Raw genomic sequence first — 25,104 nt, forward strand, 5'->3', positions numbered from 1 at the left:
ATGTTCCCAACATTCCCCCCTCCCGTTGCCTTTGGCCTGATCTATCCATGGGGCAAGCTGGGAACCTTGGGAGTGAGTCCCCAAAGAGCAAATCCTGTAATATCTGACTGCTACTCTTCACCTTCCTTAGACCTATTTCTTTTCATATATTTTATGTTCTTTGGCTCTTAAAAGCCTGCCGATTAACTTAACAGCCTGGACCAGCGTTCCAAAATCACTGCCCCGTTCCTTGGTACCTGTTACTTGCCTAGTCACTCTCCTATTTTCTACCTCAGTCATTTACCCGACTAACACATGCCTTGCTTCTGGATTCATCTATGAAACTACTTCCCCCCCCTGCCCCCGCCACCATCACCACCATAAAGAGTATTGATATTCCTTAAATCTCAGAGCTCCTGGGCAAAACTCATTCTCAGATGTCAGTAACAAACTGGGAATCATAGAACAGGTAGAAGGTCCGGCAGCACCAAAAATCCCAGCCCTTCCCTTGAGGTAGAGGTTGCATATCTGTGCTATCTCTGGTCCTTTACCAACCAGAAATTTCCAGAAACAGGCATTTCTGTTCCCAAATGTGTACTCAACCTAATAACTGACCCCGATGCCAAAGTCAGAGGCACTAGATGTAGGGTATGTGCTAAGATTGCTTACATGGTGAAATTTACCTTGCCATATAAAAGTAGGTAGGAGTATAGGGATGATTTAGAAATTCCAGCATTAGTTTCTATCCCTCAGTTCTTTTGCTTGGCATAGATCTGAGAAGCAAACCAGACACATGATAAAGAGGGAGTCATTCTCTAATGACCTTGTTTACAAATTATCTGACGAGAATTATAAAAAGCTACCAGGAATTCTGACTGCAGAAGTGGGGCCCAGGAATCTGCACTAGAACGTTAGCATCTGGACTCCTGACCCACTCATAGCCAGAATGATCTAGAACATAACTAGCTCACCCCATGCTCATAGCATTTTAGATAATCAAAATAGGTAACTGCTGGGTGCCTGTAGCTCATGCCTGTAATCCTGGCTACCCAGGAGGCAGCGATCAGGAGGATCTCCGTTCAAAGCCAATCCCAGGCAAATCATTCTCGAGACCCTATCTTGAAAAACCCTTCACAAAAAAAAGGTTGGTGGAGAGGCTCATCGTGTAGGCCCTGAGTTCAAGCCCCAGCACTGAAAACAAAAATTAACTAAGACTAGTAGTTAGCACTTCCTTATAAAAGGGAAGTACTGTAGTTTAATGTGAATTCACTTCTGTGAGACTGGACTGACTCCCAGGTCAAACACGAATCCATGAAAATTGGAAGCATACAGCCAAGCACCTGGAAGTTTTGTCTGTGTGGCAGCTGTCATTTAACTTGGAGTTGGGAGATTTTGTTCCCTGTGCATCCAGGTGTTCGGTTCCATGTGAGGAAGTAACAGAGTGCCTGCAGGCAGATGAGTATTCACTTCCCTTGACTTCTACAGGCTGTGGCAGGATGTCTTTGAGAGCTGTTAGAATCTAAGAGTTTGGGCCACAGAAAAACCAGAGAGAGATCAGCCATCAGGCCTACAGAGGTACCAAACCTGGGGTGCTGGTGGCAGGACGTAGAATCTGAGCACCTGATTTCTTACTTCAGACCCCTGATCCCTCTGATCCCACCAAAGTGAATCTTTCTTCAGAAGATGATATTTAAGAGCAAGCACACCTGCACTACCTCTAGCTCACAAGTAGACTAATCACCAATAATTCCATTCCATCATGAAAAGTCAAGGACATCAGTGATCTCCAGGTGAAGCCAAGCTTCCAGGACACACATCAGTCAAGTCTTGCTCAGTCTGGGTCATTCAACCAAGAGAAGTGACCTCTAGATGTAGACTTTGTATCAGCTTGGTTCACACCCTAGGTTATCACTGCTGATTGTCAAATAAGTGTGAGCAAATATGGAGATGAAAATGCCCTAGGTAGGCCCAAACGTGGCCACATCTTTGTCACATAATGTCCTTAAAATGAGGGGAGGAGGGGAGAAAATTATTCTCTACTTCCATTTCTCCTTTACATAAACATTAAAGTTTACATATAACTTCACCTACAACCATATACTTACTTTTAAACTCTGGTATGTAATTATGTCAATTAAGTAGATATTAATCCAACTAATGCAAGGTATTTTTCCCCTCAAAGATTTCTCATTCTGGAAGTGCCCTTTGGAAACAAAACTGAGAAGGTTTTTTAAGACCCTCTTTCCCCTGGGGCTAAACTAGACTGGGCAGTATGTCGGGGTCAGAGCTTGCCCCTTTCCCTTGAGGTACTCCCAATTCCTTCAAGACTTATTCTTGTACTGGGAGCTCTCTCTGTATCTTTATCATGTAGAGGCTTTTACTTATTTGCTTATTTACTTCCCTTTCCACATGTATGTTACTGCCTGACCTACGCAGTCATCACACCTTTCAAGCATGTTGAAGAATGCAAACAGTAAGTCAGAGAAGTGGTTGGAGTAAGCACCACTGAGTACTACTGTTTGAAAATTCTCTCTAAAAAGCTGTCAAGTTTGCCATATACAGAACCCCCAAGAATGCCTTGCCAGTAAAGGAAAAAGTCCTCAATGGTTTGCCTCAAACTAGAAGGCATGGTATCCAGGTGAGAACGAGGAAATTCACATCTATATTCTGAATGCAAAGTTGCTGAAATTACAGGAGTGATAGCTTTCATGAATCTAGCACTTTCTAGGTCAGTTACCCTGCTAAGAACCTTACTTCCTTCTCCCACTCAACTATACTCTAGTTTCTGGGGGTTTTTTTGGGGGGGTGGGGGGTTGATGTTGTTTTTCAATTTTTTTGGTTGGCTGGCTGGTTGTTTTTTGGTGCTAGGGATTGGATTGAACCCATGGCTCACACATGCTAAGCACTCACTCTACCACTAAGCTACACCCCCAGCCCTTCACTCTTTTTTTAATGGGATTCTCCATTATAATCACTGCTTATCTTGGACAATACATGTTCTCTTATACCTAGCAGATGCACTCTGTACATATCTGTTAAGGAAATGAATGGCTGGATAGAGAAAATGAATAAACTCTATTCTTGACCAAATTTTCAGTCTTTCTGATGGCAGCCCTAAAACTTGGCCATTCGTATTTCTCAAGGAATGTGTCATTTAATCGGTATCTTGGTTCCTGACGGGCATTAGTAAGTAGCTTTTATATCAAGGTCCTATTTTTAGACATCCTCTTTCCACAAGTAGAAAAGACATAAACCAAGATCATCTCCTTAGTTTATTTTTTTTCTAGAGTCCTTAGCATGCTACATTAACCTGACAGCTTAATCTTGTGTTCATTTCACAATACATTTCATGCAGTTCACAGCTGTGATTGGTTTTACATTGACATTACACATGTTTCGATTCAGCCATGTGAAAAGAATAACTCTGAATGGAGTTTGTCTCTGAAAACTGTCCAAGCTTACGCAGCATCTGAGCAGTTCGCTATTCTGAAGTGCAGTCTCTCTTTAAAATGCAAGACGGAACTTTTTAGAGTAAGAATACAATGTCCCTGTTTAGAGTTCATCAGCAACCAAACCACTTCCTTTCGGTTTCACATATCCTGAGGAATCCTCTCTTTACAAAACTGCATTCAAGTATATTATTTGATTTAACATTCCAGGTTGAGTTTAGGGGCAAGGCTGACCTTCAGCTTTCCCTTCCCAGCTAACTCTCCAGGGACCCCGCCTTCCCAAGACTATTCATAGCATGAGACTCTCTATACAATAAGCAATCAGCACGAAAGCCACAGAGTAGAGCTATTTGGCATTTTCCAGTGAAGTGCAAGAAATTAAATAAGTTATGTTTTTATTGCTAATGTATAGAACATCAAGCACAGTCACTTTGTCAAATAGAAGGAAAGAGTATACAGTAGAAGTGGCCTGTCCTGGGGTGTTCCCAGGGTTCAAATGCCCAGAAAGTGTCACCTAGTCACGGCCCATCCAGTATCACTTTAAGATGATGTGTTGAGTATTCGAGAGTCCGAGGAGTCAGACCTCTCATCATAGTCATCCTCAGTGTAAATGGACTGCTTTGTCACAATGGGACACCCATCCTCAGGGATGGAGATCCGAGGGTCTTCCGTGGTGCGGGTGGGGAGGACAGGCGAGCTCCTGAAGACACTGGTGGAGTTACTGGGGAAGGGACTGACATACTGTGACCTCAGCTGGTACTGCTGCTGCAGGGTCATGGTGTTCCACAAGGTGACATCGTTGGGCAAAAAGGGGCTTGACTGGTTTCTCGCCAAAGTATTCCTCAGCATCAGCGGGTACCGGGGTGGCTGGGGGAAAGGGTGCTGCAGAGGGACGGCCAGGGGACTGGGGACAACATTACTAGAGTCGGCAGAGAACCGCAAGGTGTCTGGGACTCGGAAGGCTGAGCCCACGGACCACTTGGATGAGGAAATGGGGTAGGAGCTCAAGGTGTGTTCAAAGATGTGCCCGTTGGAGGGGAGCACGAGGCTCTCTGCTTCTGCAGAAGTTCGCTCAGCTGTGCTCACCGATGACCGGCTGGACAGAAGGACTTCCACGGCACTCACCAGGTCGCCCCCACAGCCCTTCAGGATGAGCTCAAGCACCGTGGGCTTCTGGTTGGGGAAGATTTTCTTCAGCACTTCCAGGGGCGGTCTGTTAGCTTTCAAACTGAAGGGAAGAGAAACTGTCCCCGACGGGCCCTCGATCAGGAGGTGGTTCTGCTCTGTGTGGAACTTGGGGCTGTCAGGACGGCTCTCCGGGTTGCCTCCATTTTTCTGGATCGCATACCCCCCTTCATCCACAGACACTACCTCAGGGCTCTCAGGAGTGAAGCAGCTCTTACTTTTGCCCACATCCGGGGAGCTCCTCTGGTCAGCATCTTTGTCACTGAAAGCCTCTGCATTGTCTGCTGAACTGACATCCCCAAGTCGTTCTTCAGTCAAATCTGAAAGGCAGAGAACAGCTGGGTTAATCCTTTCCTGGTGTGCATAACAAGAAACAGATGTGCTCACAAGACTTCTTGGAAGAGGAAATGCAGCCAGTGGGTTATAACATACTGTCAGCCTTAACAAAAAGAACTCCAAACTATGTCATTGGCAAATGGGAAGAAACAGAAACCAAAAAAAGGATAAATGAAGATCTAGAATGTTGTGTGCATGAATGCAGAATGGCTACACAATCCTATAACCACAAAAGACCTGGCTTTCATAGCAGTAACAGTCACACAGGGCCTATATGAGGCTGGGGTCTCATAGGGGAGTACAGCCAGGGAAAACCAGGGAAATGAGCTCTGGCTTGTTTTCCAGCAATTCTGCAACGAGGTACACCACCATCAGGGGTGCACAGCCCTCATACCCACAGGACATGTTAATATTTTAAATCGGCTCACCGATTTTGTGTGAAGTACATCTTGTAAACCAGACAATGTGTTTCATCAGGTGACCATGTATAGCAGCTAGCTGAGATAATTTTCAGAGAGAAAGAAAGACACCTCCATAGGTTGAAATCTTATGTAAAAAGTCACCCAAGGGCCTAGCAAACTCAGTGCCTGTGACTTGCACTAGAGGGCAAACAAAACCAGCTGTGAATTCTGGACAGCAGGACAGGTTGCTGGAGAAGAGAAAGAAAATGGCCAGAAAAGGTTTGTGAAACTGCACAGGGAGTCTTGTCCATCAATGAAACATGTCAGCAGCTCAGGACCATGGGTAGCAAGAGGTGGATATGTTTGTGTGAACTGTAGAATTTTTCAGAAAGACCTCAAGAGAGCTTTTCAAATTATAGTAAAAAGAGGAAGACAAAAGCTTCCCAAATAAAGCTGAGACTTGCTATGAAACAAACCAGTTGCAAATTTGACATTGACCTAAGACATTATCCCCAAAAAATTAGTATCACTAACCCTCAGTCATTAGTACTAAGCAGGCAGAAAGAAGTAGGTAAGAGTGGTTTGCAGTTGTAAATTCCAACAGACCTTTATAATAAAGGAACTTTTTTTTACAAGAAAGCTATAAGTAAATAGATTTTTATCTTTAAAAAAAATGTACTAGTTGTGTCTGCTCAGTCCAGAGTAAATGATCTGAAAACGAAAACTCTTAATGATGTAGTTGTCAGATTGTCAGCAATCGCAGGCCTGTGTTTTCTACTGCCCTACCTGAATAGCCTCATTGTGGCCCTCTCTGTGAGCACACCTGATTAGGTACAGATAGCCAGCGGTGAAATTTCATCAAAGTAGCTTCTAGAAACCATCTCCTCCTGCTTGTTGTTGTTTACTTTAAAAGCCTTCAACAAAGGCCCATTTATGAACGTTCTTCCAATACAGTGTGTATCTTAAGTATAACTGAAAAACCAAACCTCAGCTCTTCACAAAGCAAAGCAGTGTTGCCAAACATAAGTAAATATGTTTTTAAATACTCTTAAATTAGATCAGAGCAACTATCAATCATAAATCTGATATAAATTATACTTATTCCAAGTTTGCACTTTAATTAAACTGCTTCATTTTTCAATACAAAATATAAGTTTCCAATGTGTGGTCATAGCATCCAGAAGATGAAGCCATCTTTGCTTTCTTTAAAGTACACAAAAGACCTATTTTTATAAGAAAATTTGACATACTCTCTCCTACAACTTCGTAGGACAGGGAACCCAGCTTTTGCATTCTAGGTATTGTGGTATTTGAACTCCATGTCAAATACTCCTTGAACCAATAACAGCAACAAAAAAACTTGTACAGATTCACATCCTAATCAGACCTATTTAGGGTTCCCTGACTCCCGGCCCCATATGTACCTCTCGGCTGCTACTCTGTTCTTAACTGCTTGAAAATGTTAGCCAGACAGTATGTTAACTCAGCGCTGGAATAGTCACACCATAACCCTCGTTCAGTGAAGCTTGGGAACACAAATCAAATACTCTCCCCATGTAAATATGGACATAAAATGTTTTAACCACTACCACCTCTAAATGCTTTTCTCATTTAAATTTAGCTACTATTACCTATTACCAGCATCAAGTATTTATATGCTGTAGTATTCAACACACCAAGAGAAACAGAATAAAGGGCAGAAAATGTCAGGAAGAGTAAGACCCAGCCCTAAGGTGTGGGACTTGTTATCTTCTTGGTGAAATAAGATGTACATGGGCAGGTGTGGGTGTGGGTGGGGAGCAGGCCGAGGCATCCAGGCAGGATTTGCTAAGCTTCATATATGATGAGTCTTGTACATCAGTGTTCTAGCAGTGCTATTCAGAATAGCCTGAAGGTGGAAAACCCAAATGTCCTTTAATTAATAAATGGATAAATAACATGTTTCATATACATACAATGAGTATTACTCAGCCTCAAAAGCAATGACATTCTGATAAATGCTGCAACATGAATGAACCTTGAAAACATAACGCTAACTGAAATAAGCTAGATGCAAAAACAAACCATCAAAACCAGTTATATGAGAAACCTAGAACTGACAAATTCATAAGACAGAAAGCTTATGAATCTGTGGAGGGCAGAAAAGGAATGGGGAATTATTGTTTAATGGATATGAAGTTTCAGTTGGCAGATGGAAACCTTCTGGAAATGGAGTGGTGATGTTTGTACATTGTCATTGTCCTTAATATCACCTAATTATACACTAAAATGGTAAATTTATGTATATTTTACTATAATATAGAAGAAAAATATGATACACAGTGCCAAAACAATGTAGGAGACATGAAGAATTTTTTAGCAAGAGGAATGACTAACCCTTGGGAATAAAGGGTACGTCAGAATAGATAGACGGCTCAAAACTTAGTTTTTTTTAAAAGAAATGTGTGAACCTAAAAATAACTTCATGTTTTAAAAGGTAAATTTTGGAACTGGACGCATGTCTCAAGTGCTAGAGTGCCTACTTTGCAAGTGCAAAGCCCTGAGTTCAAATCCCAGTCGCACCAAAAAGGAAAAAAAAAAAAGAAAGAAAGAAAAGAAATTTTAAAAGGTAAATTTTATTCAAACACTGAAATTATTTCAGGAAAACTTTTTGAGCTCTATTAACCAAATTTACTCTTCTACAGCACACTTGGGGCTCCAGAAGAAAATTATTCAAAGGGCAGAAGGTTAGTGAAGGAGAATTAGGGAACAATGTTCTGATTAACGTATCTACATTATAAAAATGCAGTATTTTTTCAGCGTGACAAAAGATATATTTGTCCCAATCCACTGCACACTGAATGGCAGAATTCTAAGTCTGACAGCATGAAATTCCACTTTGGTACCTAATTTCCTATGTTCTGCAGAACACCTATCAGTGGAAATTTAAATGGCTGCCATCTTGTTTAGCAACTGTGAGGCCCCAGACAGCAAAGCCACATTCCCATCTGGTGTGCTACCCTTTGTCCCTGTACTCAGACAGGCCAGTGTACCCTGCACTGTGGTTACTCCTTAAGGCTGGTGATGGAGTGTGCTGACTCATCCACACTCTCTCTGCAGGCTTCTGGGCTGCTCAGCCTCTCCACCTGGATGTCCAGGCTAGGGCCAAATAGAAATGCTCACAGGATGTCACAGAAATCAAATATACAAATTCAGGGCATTCCAACCAACCGAGCTCAGTACTGTGTTCAAAGAAGAAACAGAAGCCTGTGAAAGAAGCAAGGTTTATGCACCTGGGCAGCACAGAAAGTCCTTCTAAGATGTGTGTGGTGAACAGAATCCCCACAACATCCAAGACTGCTGGGGGTTCAAATGTGAGCAAAGCAAGGAAGACTGGCCTCTGAATTTACACCAAGACCAACTCTTGACCCAAAAGTAATTTCTGAAGAGCAGACGTACACTTCCTGCAATTGTGTGGTACTATGATATCTAGCGCGGGTTGTGTTGTTATCCCTAAACTAGATGCATTGTAAATTATTCTGTTATAAATGCAGACTGTCATAAGTAATTACAGAGGGTGAGTTTTAAGATCCGTGCTAAAGTGTAATTTAATGACAGGTGTTTCTTTACATCTCTAGATTTTTCTTAAATGAACTTTACAGATCATTCATGTTGGTTTAAAACACAAAGGCCTTTCTAGATATAGAAATATGAAACTGCCAACTAACAAAACGAAACAGGAAATATTCCCGAAATACTTTATCCCCTTTCTTCTTGAAACTGAGACTCTAATTCCTAGAACATAAGGAACAAGAGTGTATTTCAACTGATAATATTTTTAACTCTATATGGGTATAGAAAGTCAAAACTACTAATCAAAAAGCAGAAAGAAATCATTTTTATTTGATATTACCAACCAGCAATTGAATGTGCTGTTTCTAATGTAAAATGTCTAACTAGTTTAAAATATTACTAAATATTCATGCTTCAGTTTCATATTCATGAAGCAGAAATACCTATAACTATTTCTGAAATAAACCTCCCACAAGGGTAAAGGTTTTTTTTTTTTAAAGAAATAGATGTTTGATTATCGAGGAAATTTTTTCCATGAATAACAATGCTACCAATTCCAAAAAATACTTGCCATAAGTCTTTTTATCCTGAAGAACTTTTAACTAAAGGGAAAAAATGAACAGAACATACAGAAAAATGAAGTAAGAGTTTTTGAAATCTTTCTCTGGATTTTTTTTCATATGAAAATGCAGCTTAGTTTAAAAAAAAATCTACATTCATTTCAAATATTTTGAGAAAGTCTACCACATATGTGAAACTCCAAACACATAAAAATGGAAAAATCTTTCTGACTAAGATGTCATGGGTTTTATAAATTCTGCCCAATTATATCTACAAAACCAAAATATAGCTAACATCCACCATGAAAACATAAGAACTCTGGCAGAGAAGAAATTCTTGGCTCAGAAATCACGGGACATGCCCCCCCCACCACCACCCAGTCCTTTCAAAATCATGGCATGCATTTTGAAACGCAGATTGTCATGTCCTCCTCTGTTCACTTGAGCTTTGGGGAACACACCTCTCAGCAAGACCCTAGGGGTTAGTTTTCAAAGCACACCAATCTTAGGGCAGTGACAGGAAGAGCCCAGGCAAGAGGAGGGGTCTTCCTGCAGACACCACTGCCAGTCACAATTCTAAAAGAAGCTTTCTGTTGTTAACCTTTATTTTACTCTAGAAGTGATGAATCATAAAAGACAGAATGGTTAGAAATCTTAAGTATACCAGGGAATGTACTTTGCTCTAAAACTTTTCTTCCTGGGGTTGGGGGCTATGAAAGTAACTAGTTATGCTTTGCTTTTTAAAATCATTAACAACTGGTATTGATAATGTATGAAGTAACCAAAATGGTTCCTTGTGCCTGGCATTGTGGCACTTGCTTGTAATCCCAGCACTCAGGAGAATAAGGCAGGAGGATCAGCAGTCTGAGGGTCTCTGGGACCAATATTTCTGAGAGACACTGGTATAGAAAGGGCTGAGCTTACGGAAGTATACTTTGCAACAGTGAACTTCATATGTCTTGCAAAATTTTAATTTTGATCTCTTGAGTCAGAAGGAAGCATTTTCAAAAGGTTGAGGAGGAATGATCTACAAATCTACCTGTTTATTTGGTATTTACAAAAATACAGCTGGCTACTCATTTATCCATCGACTTAACAAATACTCTCAAATTCCTTCCTTTGCAACCAGGTACTATGCTAAGTAAGATTAATCCACAGATGACTGAAGCACTGCCTCCCAGTCACTAAGGCTTAGTTTATGAATTACTGCAAAGTCTTAGTTATCTGCTCAGTTGTTCATATTTCACAGTGCAGCCCAGCAAAAATTCAGAGGCCAGCAGATTGGCAAACTCTGGGGTCTTCACAGGAGGGAATATGGTTATAAACATTCACACACATAGAACTATGGGTGCTACAGATAGGCACTGAACTGAACAAAGTAGTCATCAGTGGAAGAAAAGATGTTGATTTCACCTTGAAATTTACATCTGCCTAGTAACCATAATCAAGAGATGATACATTCTATAAACAACTGCTGTTCTGAGTTGTTTTTCCTGATACACTATGCTATTTGGCAGTTAATTTTGTTTTATAGCTGTTTAATTCTATAATAAAATGGAAAAGCCCACCTACTTACATTTTCGATTTCCTTCTGAGAACAGTAGTGTGTGTTGCACAGGCAGGGGGTAGCTCACAAGGTAATTGGTCTGTGATAACCAGAGGTCCCCTGTACCATCTGGTCCAAGGACACCAAGTGGCTAATAGGTAAGTTGGCTGCAACAGGTTAAAGGATGAAAGAAAGGAAGAGAAGGAAAGAGAAAGCAGGCAGGCAGGCAAATGGATTTTCACTGGGCTCAGTCTTCCTCCCTGGCAGGGAGAGTGCAACATTTCCAGAAGGGGCTCCAAGTCCTCTGGGGACTTTGATTTATGAAGATTTACTCCCTCTCCCTTTGTGAAGCTGTTAGCAGAAAATGCTGACTGGCTGCAGCAAAGAATTTCTCATCAATGCTCTTTGATTGTATTTTGCAAACAAAATGCCTGTTGCTTGGTAACATTTCACTTGAGCCTGACCTTCTCTGAAAGTTATTGCTATAAGATTCGATTTACACTGTCCTCCTGTGATTACTGTAATCTTTTAAACCTGGGAGTTCATCCATCAGGGAAAGGAAAAGTTGGTTGTATAAGTGGAGAGCAGGGCCATCCTCCAGATTTACAGCACCCACAGTATGCTGGGGATTCTCTCCCAGAGGGCCATGGACTCTGGGTCCTAGTCCCCAGTCCTCAGCTGCACAAGAGGACCCCAGCGACATCCCACACTCCTCCCTGCAGCTGGCTCCTCACAGAGAACCGAGCCATCAGGCAAACAGGAGCCCAGGTCTAGCGTGGCCAGATCAAATGACGGACATCCAGTTAAACTTGAGCTTCAGAAAAATAACGAAGGGGTTTCAGTATAAGGATGGCCCCTGCTATATTTGGCACCCCTGTTTTGTGGTTTTGCTAAAGCTAATAACTCACATCGCAGAGCTCCTGCCTTTGGAAGCTCCGGGAGAGCAAGGAGGGAGCTGTGGCCCAAAAGCCCAGGAGGAAGGGCTCCTGCCACCTGCTCCGTGCCCAGTGGCAGGTAATGCTGGCCCCAGTGGTAAGCCCCCGGACGGAGGAGCAAAGGGACCACCGACCACCCACGCTGTGGCCCCAGCCTCTCCTGAGGTCCCCATCAGTCCATCTAGGGAGAGGAAAGGTCTGTGCCTAGTGGCCAGGGTCCCCCGACCTGGGTCACCAGCTCCTGGTACCCGTCCCAGCGTAAATTGCCCCCTCAAGGCCCAGGTTGACTACCCCCACATCCCACTCCCAGAGCCAGCTCTGGACCAAGGTTTGGCGGTGACAGCATTGCCATTTCTTTTTATCTGTTCTTGTTTAAACCGCCCCCCCCTAAATCAAGCCATCTTAAAATCAGACTAGTTTTTCACTTCCTAGGTACACTTTACAGATGACTTTTAATTCTACCCCATTCCCTCCTACCCAGTCATAGATGGTTTCCCTTCCTGGCTTGGATGAGTACAACCCTAATACCGAGGAGCACGTTTTTCTCTTTAGGAAAAAAAGAATGAAGCAAAATTAAAAATAAGGAAGAAGACCGTGAAGATGCATTCACGATGGAGCTGAAAACTCCAGAGCAAACAGGAAGATGCCAGAGGTAAACAATAACATAAAATAAAGGCAGATTTCCAAAATCTCCCACCTCCTCCCCTTGTTCCTACCTTGTTTGCCCCTTTCATTAAATATGAGGTCCTATTTTCTTATTCAATCCAGCAGTCTGTTATGTTTTCCATTTACTTTTCCTTCAAGGACATTGAAAAGAAATTGCACAGATATTTATTTTGATGGCAGATGCTGACCCAGGAAGAATGTACAGCCACCATAGCCTGTGGCCACTCAGGATACTCTTCTGCAGGAAAAGTCTGGGGGAAGGAAGGGGGCCACAACACAGGAATTCAACTGCAGCTTCTCACCTTGGCCGTGACCCTTAACTTCCCTCAACTCTAGAGCCCAGGGTCCTGAAAGGCTGGCTGGGCTGGTGGAGAATGCTGATTCAGACACACCAACAGCTGAAAGATGTCTGTGCTTCCTACGCTGTTTCCGTCAGGGAAGGGGTATGAGAAGATTGAGGGAATTTAGAAGAAGAAAATTCCATAGTATATATAGAGAAGATCAAGTTAGAATTTGGGGCTCAATCAACAAAATCCAACAATTCCAACTCAATCACAGATAGTTATCAAGGAGCAGGAGAAAGCTACAAAAAATAATTCAATCCATAGCTAGAAGTAATAACCAATAAGCTATGGAAATTCTTAAAATCACAATGGAATGGATGCTCAATGATGCTACATCTTTACATAAAATAACTGCTGTCCCTTTAAAGAATCTGAAGTGGAATTTGGGAAAGATTTCTTCCAAGCACAAAACTGAGTTTGGCATGAATGTGTTTTCCTTCAATCTGTGTTTTTGTTTTGTTTCTCCACAACCCTCCCCCACCCCACCCTGCCTGGGATGCGCAGTGAACATCCTTCCTAAGCCATGTGCTTTTCTCAAAGATTTCTTGAGGAAAAGACGCCATGTGCTGATGCACCTGCATTTGTATCCAAGGGGGAAAAAAACTTTCCATTGCTATGTACTAAAGGGACCTTTTGCCCTACAAAAAGTCCAATCAGGTTTTAAAAATCAAATTCGCAAAGAAGTAGACCTACACAATTTGCCAGCAGACATTTAGAGATTCCTGATGGTCTGAGCATTTACTGTTCACATGGACCTACCCGTCAAACAGAGCTTCCTTTACTCTCCACACACAGTGAGCTTCTTCTGCAGAAGTATATTATAAGAACAACAACAGAAAAGGTATCAGGCATTCTGCAACAGGCAGCCTCAACCAAGAGTCTTCTTTAATTTAAACTTCAAACAGACTTTCTCCTTACATAGAACCGATACACTTATATGCACAGATTCCTAGTGGGAAACAATGATCTGTTCTTTTCTGATCCCCCTCCCCCATCACTGGATTGGTGACTGCTAATTTTTTTAAGAATGGAATTATGAGGAGGGGTAATCAAATCAATTGAAAAAAAAACCCTTGTGTAAATGAATTTACAAGTGGTATGACTACTGCTAAAACTGAGCCCTGTTCCTTCACAGAACTGCCACTCGAAGCCTAGTCCTGCTCTAGTCCTGGAGGAAGTAGAGGCAGAGAAACTGGAAATGGGAAACGAAGAAAAGACTCCTAGTATGGTGGCTGGTGGTGCACGTCTGCAATCCCAGCACTTAGGAGACTGAGACAGGAGGAACTCAAGTTTGAGGCTGGCCTGAGCTATGCACCATGTCTCAGGGCAGCCCAGGATACATAGCAAGACCCTGTCTTAAAAAAAAAAAAAGAAAGAAAGAAAGAAAGAAAAGGTATTAGCACAGAATCCATTTTAGAGCTGAGACCAAAACTCTCCTAGTTACTTTTCTGTTCCAAGTTGGGGGGGCGGTAGTGGTACAAAACACAAAACTAGAAAATCCTCTTTTCCCCTGTAGCAAATCCATAAATATAAGGATATGAGAGACAAAAGGGGTAACTGGGGGTATGCCTCAGAGAAATGTTTGTATGTTCCCCTGTACTAAATATCCACAAAACCTATGTTCAGCAAATTCTTCTGTTCTTAAAACACCAGTGCTGCCTCTCACATCTGCTGTTCTCAGTGCTTCAGGCCTAGAGAGCAGAACTGAGTTCCCAATTAACTCACCCCAAATCCAGTGAGTGAGTTTCTCCAGTGCTCATGAAAGCCACTGCTCTCCAGAAGTCAGGGGTACTGTCTTTTGGTGGGGAGGAAGAGCGGGTGTGGGCAGCAGCTCTACCTCAGGAAGGCCCACTTCCCACCTGTACCTCATGAAAGGAAAACACCAAGTTCAATAAATTCCAAGAGCCATCAGGGGACTGTTTGGGCTGGGCAGGATCAGGACAGAAGCTAGAGGTTTCCCAAGAAGAAAGAGTCTTAAGACTCAACTGAGGTGAGCCCACCTCAGGAGGCCCTAAGGAAGAGATCGATGGAAGGGAGGCGAATACCCACCTCCAGGGCTCAGAACAGACCCTTCTTCCTAAAGCACTGCGGAGGAGGAGAGAAGAGAGAAGAGGGGAGAGGAGAGCAGAGGGCAAGAAAACCCGTGTTCCAGACCTTGGCTTTGCAGCTGAGGCCCAAGCCCTAACCTAGTATAAAGGGCTTGCCAGGATTCCTCAACCAACTTTTGTTTTTATTTCTTCCAACCACAACGACAGCAGAGATGGCCTAGGGAACTGTATCCTGGGCAGGCTAGGTTCTCGGTCCTGCTATCAGCTTAGAAGACTTTCGAGACCTTTTAACCAAATTGTAAGTCTTGGTAGCCAATGAATACAACTAAAAACTTTACAGCTGCTCCCAAGTTGGAGAAAACGCATCCTGGCTCCAAAGTCTCTGACACGAGGCAAGAAGCAAGTCCCAACCCCAAGTCAGTCAAGCATTGGGCCTTGTCTCTTAACTGGCACCCACCTACTCCAACCCCAAATGTGGGGCCTCTAAAACGCGCAGCCAGGAAAACCCGATCGACAGAGTTTGTGAGAGTGAGAATTAAAATTTGGTGGTGTCCGGGCCTCTTTTACGGCTCAATTTGACACGTTCCACTTAACCAGGAGAAGGCACCCAGCAATCTCGCCACTCAGTCTCGCCTTTTAGCTCGCCTTTCCCATGGGCACCTACGTCCCAGCTGCGCCAAGTCGGGATTCAAGGTTGACTTTTCCCGGGAAAGAAAGAACCAGATTTATAAGGGTTGGGGAGGTAGGCCTGGCCAGGCCAACTTCCCAAACACCTGCCTCTGGCAAGCACTCAAAGTTCTCCAGTCGCCTGGCCGAGTTCAGGCACTGCAGACGCTCTTACCTGGCTTGGCAAGCTGCGCCTGCAGCGCCCCGGGCTGGGGCTCAGTGGCCCAGCGCAGCGCGGCGGCTGCAGCCAACTCGACGGCTGGGCGAGGCGGTGGTGGCTGAGGCTGAGACGGCTGCGAGGCTGGCGGCGGCTGAGGGGTGACAGAGGCATCTCCAGGCGGCGGGGGCCCGGGCAGAGCGCGCAGCGAGTCGGGGATGAGACTCTCCAGGCTCTCGTTGGCTTGCTGCCGGCGCAGCGCCACCTGTGCCGCCATGACCCGCTGCCGCTCGATGATCAGGATGCACTTCTCGCAGGTGCAGTCCTTGAAGCGGCAGTAGCGCTTGTGGCCCTTGAGCCAGGACAGCACGCCGTGGTTACGGCAACGCGCACACTTTGGCGTGCGCTGCAGGGGCGCTCGCGGCGGCTGCGACACGGGGCCGCCCATGTACAGGTAGGGAGAGCCGTAGCCGTTCATGCCCAGGGCTCCCGGAAGAGTTGGCGGGTCGCAGGCGGGAGCAGGCCAGAGGGCGCTGGACCGCGGGGCTGGGAGGCCCGCTCGGGGGCGGCCTGCGAGTGGCGCGGCCCCTGGTCCCGCAGCCCCAGCGGCAGCGTGCGTTCCGGGACGGCCGGAGGTACAGCTGCAGTCTCTCCAGCTCCGGAGGCGATCACTGCCTCGGCTCCCGGCTGGTGCCCAGCCAATCCCCACGAGGGCCGCGTCTCTGCGGGCTGCTGCTTTGGGCACACAGCCCTACCGGCACGTCCTCCTACGCCGAGGCGCTGCGACCGCTGCCAGGAGCCGGCGGGAGCTCTGATTGCGGTCTGAGCTAGCTAGTCTGCAGCTCGCGTCGCGTCTTCGCTGGCCGGGCCCAGCACCTCCTCCGCCGCCCTCCCCCAGCCCCTCCTCCCTCCCACCGCCACCCCCACCCCCGGGGTCTCGGTCTCCTTGCACTCGCTGCCCCACTCCTTCCTTCTTCCTTGCACCCTTCGGCTCCGTGCACTTCACTTTCCTTGCCACCTGCAGCCAAGCCACTCTCGCGGGGGCGCTCACGGCCCCCTCCGCCGAGCCCTCTCCGCTACCCCTTCCCGCGGCAGGGGACTGCGGCGCTTGGAACACCGAGAGACTCAAGGGGCGGGGAAGGGGAGGACCGGTGGAGTGAGGGTGGGGGTGCCATCCGGAGGCTGGTCTCCGTTCTCATCTCCCTCCAGGCCCGATCTGGAGGCACTGCGCTCCAGGCCACTTTTATCCCAACATTTGGCCACAGAAACTCGGCTTCTCAAGGACCGGAGCTTGCGAGAGCGTTGCGGGTGCACCCAGGACCCGGCGCGGGCTAACCAGGTTTCAAGTTAGAGGCGAGTCAGCCACCGCGGCCACTGGCGGGTGGAGTTGGGGGAAAGGGGTTGGTATGGATTCGGGAAATTTTGGGCTGTTTTCTTGATTTCATTTGCAACGTATTTTTTTTTTCCTCTATTGTGGCTGCAGAAGAAAATGAGTATTTTTGAAAACCTGCCCGCCTAAGAAAACCCATTTTGAAGGCAAATTTTGTTTTTCTACCCTATTCCCTCCGTTTTTAAATTAAAAAGTCTCTGCCTTGTAAGGCCGGGGAAGCGCTTGAGTTTTGCTTGGGCACGGGAGTCTAAACTTTCAGAGAGCGGATGCAGAGGCCACTTTAGTATCCCTCCAAATTACCGATATGGTCTCCTCGTCCTCCCCATCCCCAATGGAGGTCTCGCATTACCCAATTCAAATCCCCACGGACGCGGCGATGGAGCCAGCCCCAGGCCATAGACCCCATCCAGAAGTGAGATGCGAAGGGACTATTGCACGAGTGACAACATAAAACTTTTTTTTTCCTATACAGACTAAAACTTTGTTTACACTGTTATTTTGCCTGTTTCCAGTCGCTGTGAGTACGGGTTTGGTCTAATGCAGGCCACATGCCTATAGGAATGGCCAAAGTCCCCCCCCCCCACCTTCAACAAACTGGTGTATACTTTAGGCGCTGGGCAGTAAATGGCTCTGGACGAAGGGGAAGGCGGCAGTTCTGGACTCGTTTGTTCGAAGCCCTTGGGGGCCTGTGCTAAACTCGTCTTCTGGCGGTGTGGGCGAACCCAATGATAGATGAAAGCATACAGAGAGTGTTACAACGCCAGATCCCTGGGCTTCGCAGAGGCCCTTGTCCTCTCGGGAGGCCGCTTTTCCCTGCGTTGGGAGCCAGCAAGCAACACATGTTCCTCCCAGTTCGCTGTGAATTCAAGTACTGCACGGTCTAGAAGGGCGATTTAGGAAGGGAAGAAGTTAAAAGGGAAACCCGGGTGTGTGCGTTTTCCTTGAAGCCCTTAGCCTTTAGGGTTTCAGACGTGTAGGGAATTGGGGTTTGCCGAAGGCTGACCTGGTGGGGCGTGGGCAAGAAACGCTTGCAGAAGTGCTAACCCTGGGACAACTTTCCCGAAGCCTCCTCCGGCAGGGACCCCTGGGCCTTGCCCCTTCCCCCACCCTGTTAATCCCTCCTCTCCTCCCACCTTTCGCTAGGAAAACAAGCCCTAAAACCCTACAACTGGAAGGAATTTCGTAAGCTCTCCAGACTGGAGGCAGAGGTCACCGCGGCCCGGTGGGCCTAAGGCAGGGAAGTGGGAGTGACAGCGAGTCAGTTCACGTGACGAGAGGTATAGAGGTCTGCGAATGCCCGAGAATCTGGGAACTTTGGCCCTGAATTCCCCGGTCTCTTGGAAATTCGGTAACCTGTCTTTTTACAAAGCCAAATTTCTCCAAATGGTTAGAGAAACGGATAAGAAAGTGGGAATAAGTAGTTATTGTTGTTTTGTTTTGTTTTAAAAGGAACACAGCAGAGTTCTGCACCATTTGTGGGGACATTTTCACTCTCAAGGCAGCCCCCTGGCCTTCCTTGGTCACCTAGCCACCCTATCCGATGCCACTCACACAGTATGGCATTATTTGGTCCCGGGGCCCCGTTTCACTCCAGTGCACATCGGGGGCTGAGATCTAAATACTCATTTGATATAGCGCAGTAATCCTTGTCTCATATTTGATGGGAATGTTTTCCATATCCCAGTATTTGACAACATCTCCCTATAGGGACAGGTTTGTATTTATGTTGGTAAAATGTCCCCTGCCTCAAAGTCTATTGTAACCCAACACCTGACAACCCCGAGTCCCATTTCTGTTTGCAGAAAGGGTTTATTCAAGCACATAATGGGATCCCAGCAGAAAGCCTTTCAGAACAGGGGACTATGGTAAACTTCACCACATGAACTCCGTTTCCAGGGCTATTAAGCTTTTAATTGGAAAATAGCAGAGGAAATTTCAAGGTGACTATAACGTGTTAGCAGTTAGTGCAGAGAAGAAAAGCCGATGCGGGAATGAATGTAGAAAGCATATGGTCCAAATCACACTTAGGACAAGCGGCTCGCTTCTGCTAAGTCTCGGCAGCTTATGCACTTATGGGAAAAAATCATCAAAGACATGGGGAAGGGAGGAGGGCGGGTTACAAGTAAATGTAACCTCGCTTGAGCAGACCACTTGAGCTCTCATCTGGGTGGTGTGATTGTGTTTTCACACCACAGTTAACTGGGTAGGATTGTGGCAGGTATTTCATAGTGACAGGGTGAACGCTAATGTGCACATCCACATGGTGCGTGTGTTTCTGAAGCAGGTGCCCTTGATGAGAAAGTGAGAACGTCTGACTCCAAATCTGCAAGTCCTGGTCCCCCAAGCAACGAAGTAATCAAAAGGACAGTTTCAGGTTGTCCAGGATGTATGACATATCAAGAAAATTTCTGCTTTGCTGGATTCTCCTGGAGGGGAAGTCGGGGGTTCTTATTTTGTTGTGTATATCGCGACCTTTGTGACGTTGGTGTGCAGAAAGCCACGTAAAGACTGAAAAACGTGTCCCCTCTCGCTGAGTGGGAACATAGGAAGCGCGACTAGGCACTCGCCCAGTCCCGGCCTCATGGCATCGCCCTTTGGCTAGCTCCAAATTGAAAGGTGGTGTGGGGGTGGGGGGGCGGGGAATGTCTAGCCCGGCGGTAGAGCGACCAGCAATCGATTTCTGGAGGTGGCAGTAATGTCCTTGGTCTCCCTCTGCTAGTGTGTATGTGGGGGGGAGAGGCTCGAGTGCACCCATCATGGGATCCCTGAAGCCTCCCTCTGGCACGCGAGGTAGAGGGCGACTGAACCCGTGTCGGGCAGGTCTGCGTGTCATCACTGGACAGTCATGTCCCCACAGCATTTTGGAAGAGAAGGAGACAGGTTAAAGTGGGAAGCCAGCTCCGGATGTTCAGGAGCAGAGGCCGTGTAGATCAAATCGCCTGTGACCCCTCTGGTCCCTGCAGGTGCTGCTAGGTCCTTCAAGTACTAAACTTACTAGAACTGTCTTGTCAAGACCCACAGAGGCTCAGCCTGGAAGCACGCTCGACCCAGCCTGGACTCAGACCGTGCCACTAACACCTGGGGCTGGGGTCGCTCCTGTGTAGCTTTCTCAACCCTGTGCTTTCCAAGAGACAGAAAAGCGACCACTTGCTCCCAAAGCCGGCGGCCTCCCCTGCCTATTTGGAGAGGGGGAACCTGCTTGATTTATGAGAGAGAAGTAAGGAGAGGAGAGGAGAGGAGGGAGAAAGGGAGAGAGACTTTTCTTTTGCAAGGTGAAAGCAGTACCGACTTTAAAACTGTTCGCTTATATAACCTTTCTCCTGCGACTTAAAAACAAAAGGCTGGCGGGTCATGATTCCTTTAATGAAGCGAAGAGGACGAGACAGGAGGATCACGAGTTCCAGACCAGCCTGGCTACTCTTGGGCTGGAAGTGTCTCAAGCTGTAGAGCATCTGCCTAGCAAGTACCGAAACAAAACCCAGTACCGAAAAAAAAAAAAAAAAACCTAGGAAATCGTGTTAGGTAGTTTGAGCAACATTGAAGGGGCTAAGAAGAAGGTTTCTTTTCCCCAAAGCCTTCGATGGGGCGCTGAGTACACTACCCCAAGAACACCCACTTTTTCTAGAAAACTCTCCAGCCTGCTCCCTCCCTTGCTGTTTCTGCGGGAACGGCGCACGCACGTGAGCAACAGAGGAAAAGAGTCCCTGGACTCGCGATCGAGGTGAAAGGACGAGCGGCGGGAATCCGCCGCGCTGCCAGCATCCTAGGGAGAATGGGTGCAAGCTCGAGGCGGGAAAGCTACGCAGCTTGGCTATGTCTGGATGTGGGGACAAACGGTAAGGGGGGGACAAACGGTAAGGGAGGCCCACGCCGGACGAAAGCAGGCCGGCAGCCCGCCCAGGATTGCGCTCCCAGCTCTGGAGCCGCCTGGGCGGGGCGACCTTCCGGAGCGCTCTCGCCCCGCCTACGCAGGACGACACGCCCACTGCCCTGCTCGCCCCGCCCACCCCGGCCTCGGGGCCAGCAATTTGGAAGAGTAAAAAAGTTTACTGGTTGTTTTGGGCGGGGTGGGCTCGGGTGGCTGAGTGGGGACCCGAGCCTCTTCCATCAGGTGGGGGGAGGGGTGTATTTTCCAAGGCGTGAATCGCGTGTTCTTGGTGGCGGCTGAACTTCAAAGGACAGGGCGCAGTGGGCAGCGGGTCCCAGGCCTTGTCCGCGTGTGCGTGGAGGGCGAAAGGACAGCGCGGGCATCGTGCCAGTTTCCTGTACAAATTTCCCAGACCGAGTCCAGCCGGCCTGGCGGACAAGCCAAGGGAGCTAAGGACTGTCCCCCAAGCCCTGCCCTTGACTGGTGGCCCTTCAGATTTCTTTGTAACGTAAAAAATGGCATATTCCAAAAAGCAATGTTAGCGTGACTCCATGCACCGCGTGGAGATGCGGTACAACTTGCGTGTGCATGGGAAGCCGACCTAGCACTGGTGTTTCAGGTGTGGGAGGGAGCCTTGTTTTCCCGGGGGAGAAGACAGTGTCTGCCTGGCGGGTTTGGCCCACGCCCCCTGCTACAGACTGCTAAGTGCGTGGAGGCTGTCGGTATGACGGTGGTTGTGGCAAACTCCGGTGCCAGGTCTGCAGGACACTAGTGGCGTGAGAGCCAGGCCTGATCCCTGGGGCAGGCGCGCGAATCCAGCGGCCCCGGCCTGGTGGGTCGCTGGCCCTCATGCCGAGCGCAACCGCTGGAACCTGGGATGGTCACCTGCGCCCTGGCCACTGCCTTTTCCCTGGCAGCCTTGGGAAAAGGCCTGCACTTCTTTTGCTCTGTGCACCTAGTGGCATGGTGGGACTGGAAGACCAGGCGAGCCTGCCTCGATTTCCCAGCGCCAGAGCAGCAGGTTCATAAGGGCCTTGCGGGCCGCCGGGGTACAGACCGCCCGACGCGCCCACGATGGCGCCCACGTGCCACGCGCACTCACACCCTACACACGCAGCAAAGCCCTTTGGCCCGCAGGAGGAAGTGGCCTTGCCTGCTCGAGGGCAGAGCTTGGAAAAACTGCTTCTCGAATGTTTATTAAAAAGACAGCTAAAATCCAGCAGTCAAGATTTACTATGTTCCACCCTGTGTCCAAAACTAGGTAAGTTCATAACGCGGTCCCCTGGCCAGGCCTCTGGCAGCCTTCTCCTTAGCCACTTGGGCGTCACTCCACCCCCCACGGGGATATTTCGCAGAGAGAACTGCCAGGCTGCAGCTCAGCATGGCCCGTCACGTCATGGCCTCTCCCCCGCTGGGAGTGGAGAGGTCTTTCTGGGACCGAACCCCGATAGGTGCCTCTGTGCCGTTGCCGGGTGCGCATCAGACGGGCAGGTGGACGTCGAGGCGCCTTTCTGAAAGATGGGCGCTGCCCCTCTACAGACCCGGCTTCGGGGCTTACCTGGAGTCTAAGGGTGCAAAGTCAAGGCTAAGCGTGCTGGCATGCTTGCCCCGGCTCTGCCTGCCTAGCTCTCCGTAAGTGCTGGATCCCCGAGCCGTCAGGGCTAGGAGGGTCACTGCCCCATTGCAGGCTGCTCGAGCTTCTGCAACTACAGAACCGCAGAGCTGCAAGATTCCTGGACCCTCAGAACCCAGGATTACTCAAAGGGAGGGGCCTGGGCAGTGGGCAGGTGCCGCGAGCACGGGTGAGCCAGAGACCCTCATCTCTGAGAAGGCCACCAGTAACCCCTTAGAGGTGGTGGCTCCGCGGCCCGGTTCCCTTCCGTGTGCCGCTGTCACAACAGCTACAGCCGCGGGAAGGGCACACCGCTGCAGTAGCAGCAGCCTGACAAGTGTGATAAAATGATCTTCCTTAACTAAACTCGTAAAGCACTGGGCAATAAAACTCAATCTTCTGTAAAATCCAATTAAGTCATTATCTGACTGATTGTATCTTTAATTGAAAACAGAAGTGACAGTAAATTTCTGTGATATATCAGGATCAATCGATACCGCTATACGATTCAGCCCCAAGAAGTGATTTATAATGTCAAACCTATATAGGTAACTCCACATTATTCTCTCTAAAACCACTGGTGGATGAAATTAAGAGTAAGTGCATTTAATAAAAAACAAGATGGTCAGGTTATTGATTACAACAGATGGGGGTGAAATCAAATAGATGTTTTCAAAGCACAGAGCGAAGAAAATACAAGTAATTTCTTTTTTTTCCTGTTTAATACTGCTCACCAAATATACACACAAGAAAATTCAGTCATCAATAACATTTTTATTTCAGGTACAGCTGCAGCGACACAGAACAATGAATTTTTTAAGACTAGTTTCATTTCAGGATGGCTTCTGTTACATAAGGAAGTACTCCATACCCCATTTTTTTTTAAACAAAATAATGAACTCAGAAATCTGTAGTAACTTTTAAAGATGTACTTATTTCCAAATCAGATTACATCCTAAGGTTACAAAATAGTGTAAATTGCATCCATTTTTTTCCTGTAGTAGAAAGAATGTGTATGTTAAACTCATATTATTCTAGACACACACATAGGAGTGTTGCCTGACTGGGTTACTTTCAGTTGTATTGTTTCAAATTACCCTTTCAGGAAAAGTAGCGATTCAGAAGGGCTTTAGTTTTTTTCTCACTATATTTCAGTTGTTTTGTATTGGGGGGGTGGTAATGGCTATTTCCATCAGCAACATAAACACACAGTATTTCCACTTACTTTGACCTCCTAAATAATCGATAATTTTGCCTGCTCTTTTTCTTCTCACTGGTCAAGTATTTGGCTAAATTTATATTTTTTGCAGTTTTATTAAAACACTAAAAAATTTAAGACTCTTAAGGCACCTAAGATTTCATTTTAAAACTAAAAGTAACATCTAATTATAACTCTAATTGAGAAGCAAATATATGGCTTTACTTCAGTGAATTATTGTATTTCTTGAAAACTGATGTTGTAAAACAAAGGGGGGGGTACTAGTAAACTTCATGAGCAAGGCACTTACTTCCTACAGATGATAGTCACAAACCCTAAACTATGATAAGTGTGTTTCAGCCTCTGGACTAAACTCTTAAGGAATATCAACCAAACACGTTCTCAACAGTGAAGTCAGCAAAATAACAACAAACCCTGTGGATAATGGAATCAGCCTGCTATTCCAAGTGACCTGCCAGCAGCAGCCAGCGTGCTCACTCATCCTCCTCCTCTTCCTCGATGACAGGAGTGACCGTGAAGCTGCTGGGCTCCGAGGCAGGCTCACATTCCAGAACCCCCTTTGTGCTCTCATTACTCATAGGAGAGCTGCTGGAGAGGGAAACCAAGCCAGAATCTTGACTGCTGGGCGGCGAGAATACTGGGAAGTGGGGAGAAAGAAAGGGAGAAAAGGATCCGTTAAAGGTGGCTGCTCTTTCTGCATTCCACAGATACATGATGAGGTTCCAACAAAGAGAGAAGCACTTGCCATTTCTATTCTGAGTTGCAAGCGTTTTGTTTGTTTTTGTTTTTCAACAGATACTCATTAAAATCTCCAGTGCTTCTTTAGAATTAAAAAGAAAAACATTCTACACAGTGCATCTCCTTAACTGGAAGAGAAAGGAAGGAGAGTTCTAGCTTTATGTTCATTTACAAACAACACAAAACCAAAAAAAGTCTGCCCCACCCTCTTTGGGAGACTTTTTCCCTCTCCCCTTTGTGTAAAGGATGCTAAAATGAAACTTGTCTGGTCAAGTGCTCCAGCCCAGAGAAATTATCCCCAAGCAAGACTCCACCCCTGTATGTCCAGCACTGGACAGGTAAGATCTAGCAGGTGAGGTTGATATTAGTATTATCAACTTTATTATTTCTCTTGGCTACACAACGAATGTGGGGGGTGTCACCTTACATAACTTTTAAAAAGTAAAAAGGCAG

At 46.7% G+C, this 25,104-nt stretch overlaps 2 protein-coding genes across 2 annotated transcripts in view; both read right to left on the reverse strand.

Moving 5' to 3' along the window:
* Positions 1-3,867: 3,867 nt before the first annotated feature.
* Dmrt3 (doublesex and mab-3 related transcription factor 3) lies at positions 3,868-16,302 on the reverse strand. The gene is made up of 2 exons (XM_020186527.2): positions 15,843-16,302; positions 3,868-4,933 (listed from the first exon to the last, which is right to left on the reverse strand). Exons 1-2 carry the CDS (start codon positions 16,300-16,302, stop codon positions 3,969-3,971), a joined length of 1,425 nt encoding a protein of 474 aa, XP_020042116.1. The 3' UTR covers positions 3,868-3,968.
* Positions 16,303-23,685: 7,383 nt separating this feature from the next.
* Positions 23,686-25,104, reverse strand: part of Dmrt1 (doublesex and mab-3 related transcription factor 1) — a 98,787-nt gene continuing 97,368 nt past the window's right edge. Inside the window, exon 5 of the mRNA XM_074052644.1 lies at positions 23,686-24,550. Coding sequence (XP_073908745.1) covers positions 24,387-24,550 — 164 coding nt within the window. The 3' untranslated portion in view covers positions 23,686-24,386. The remainder of the gene's footprint in view (positions 24,551-25,104) is intronic.

The sequence above is a fragment of the Castor canadensis genome, chromosome 13 (genome assembly GCF_047511655.1).
Source record: "Castor canadensis chromosome 13, mCasCan1.hap1v2, whole genome shotgun sequence".
Classification (NCBI taxonomy): domain Eukaryota; kingdom Metazoa; phylum Chordata; class Mammalia; order Rodentia; family Castoridae; genus Castor; species Castor canadensis.

Coding starts and splice junctions, on each gene's coding strand:
- Dmrt3 (XM_020186527.2), bottom strand. CDS start 16,302: ATGAACGGCTACGGCTCTCCCTACCTGTACATGGGCGGCCCCGTGTCG. Junction 4,934..15,842: donor GGCGCAGCTTGCCAAGCCAG/GTAAGAGCGTCT, acceptor TCTGCCTTTCAG/ATTTGACTGAAGAACGACTT.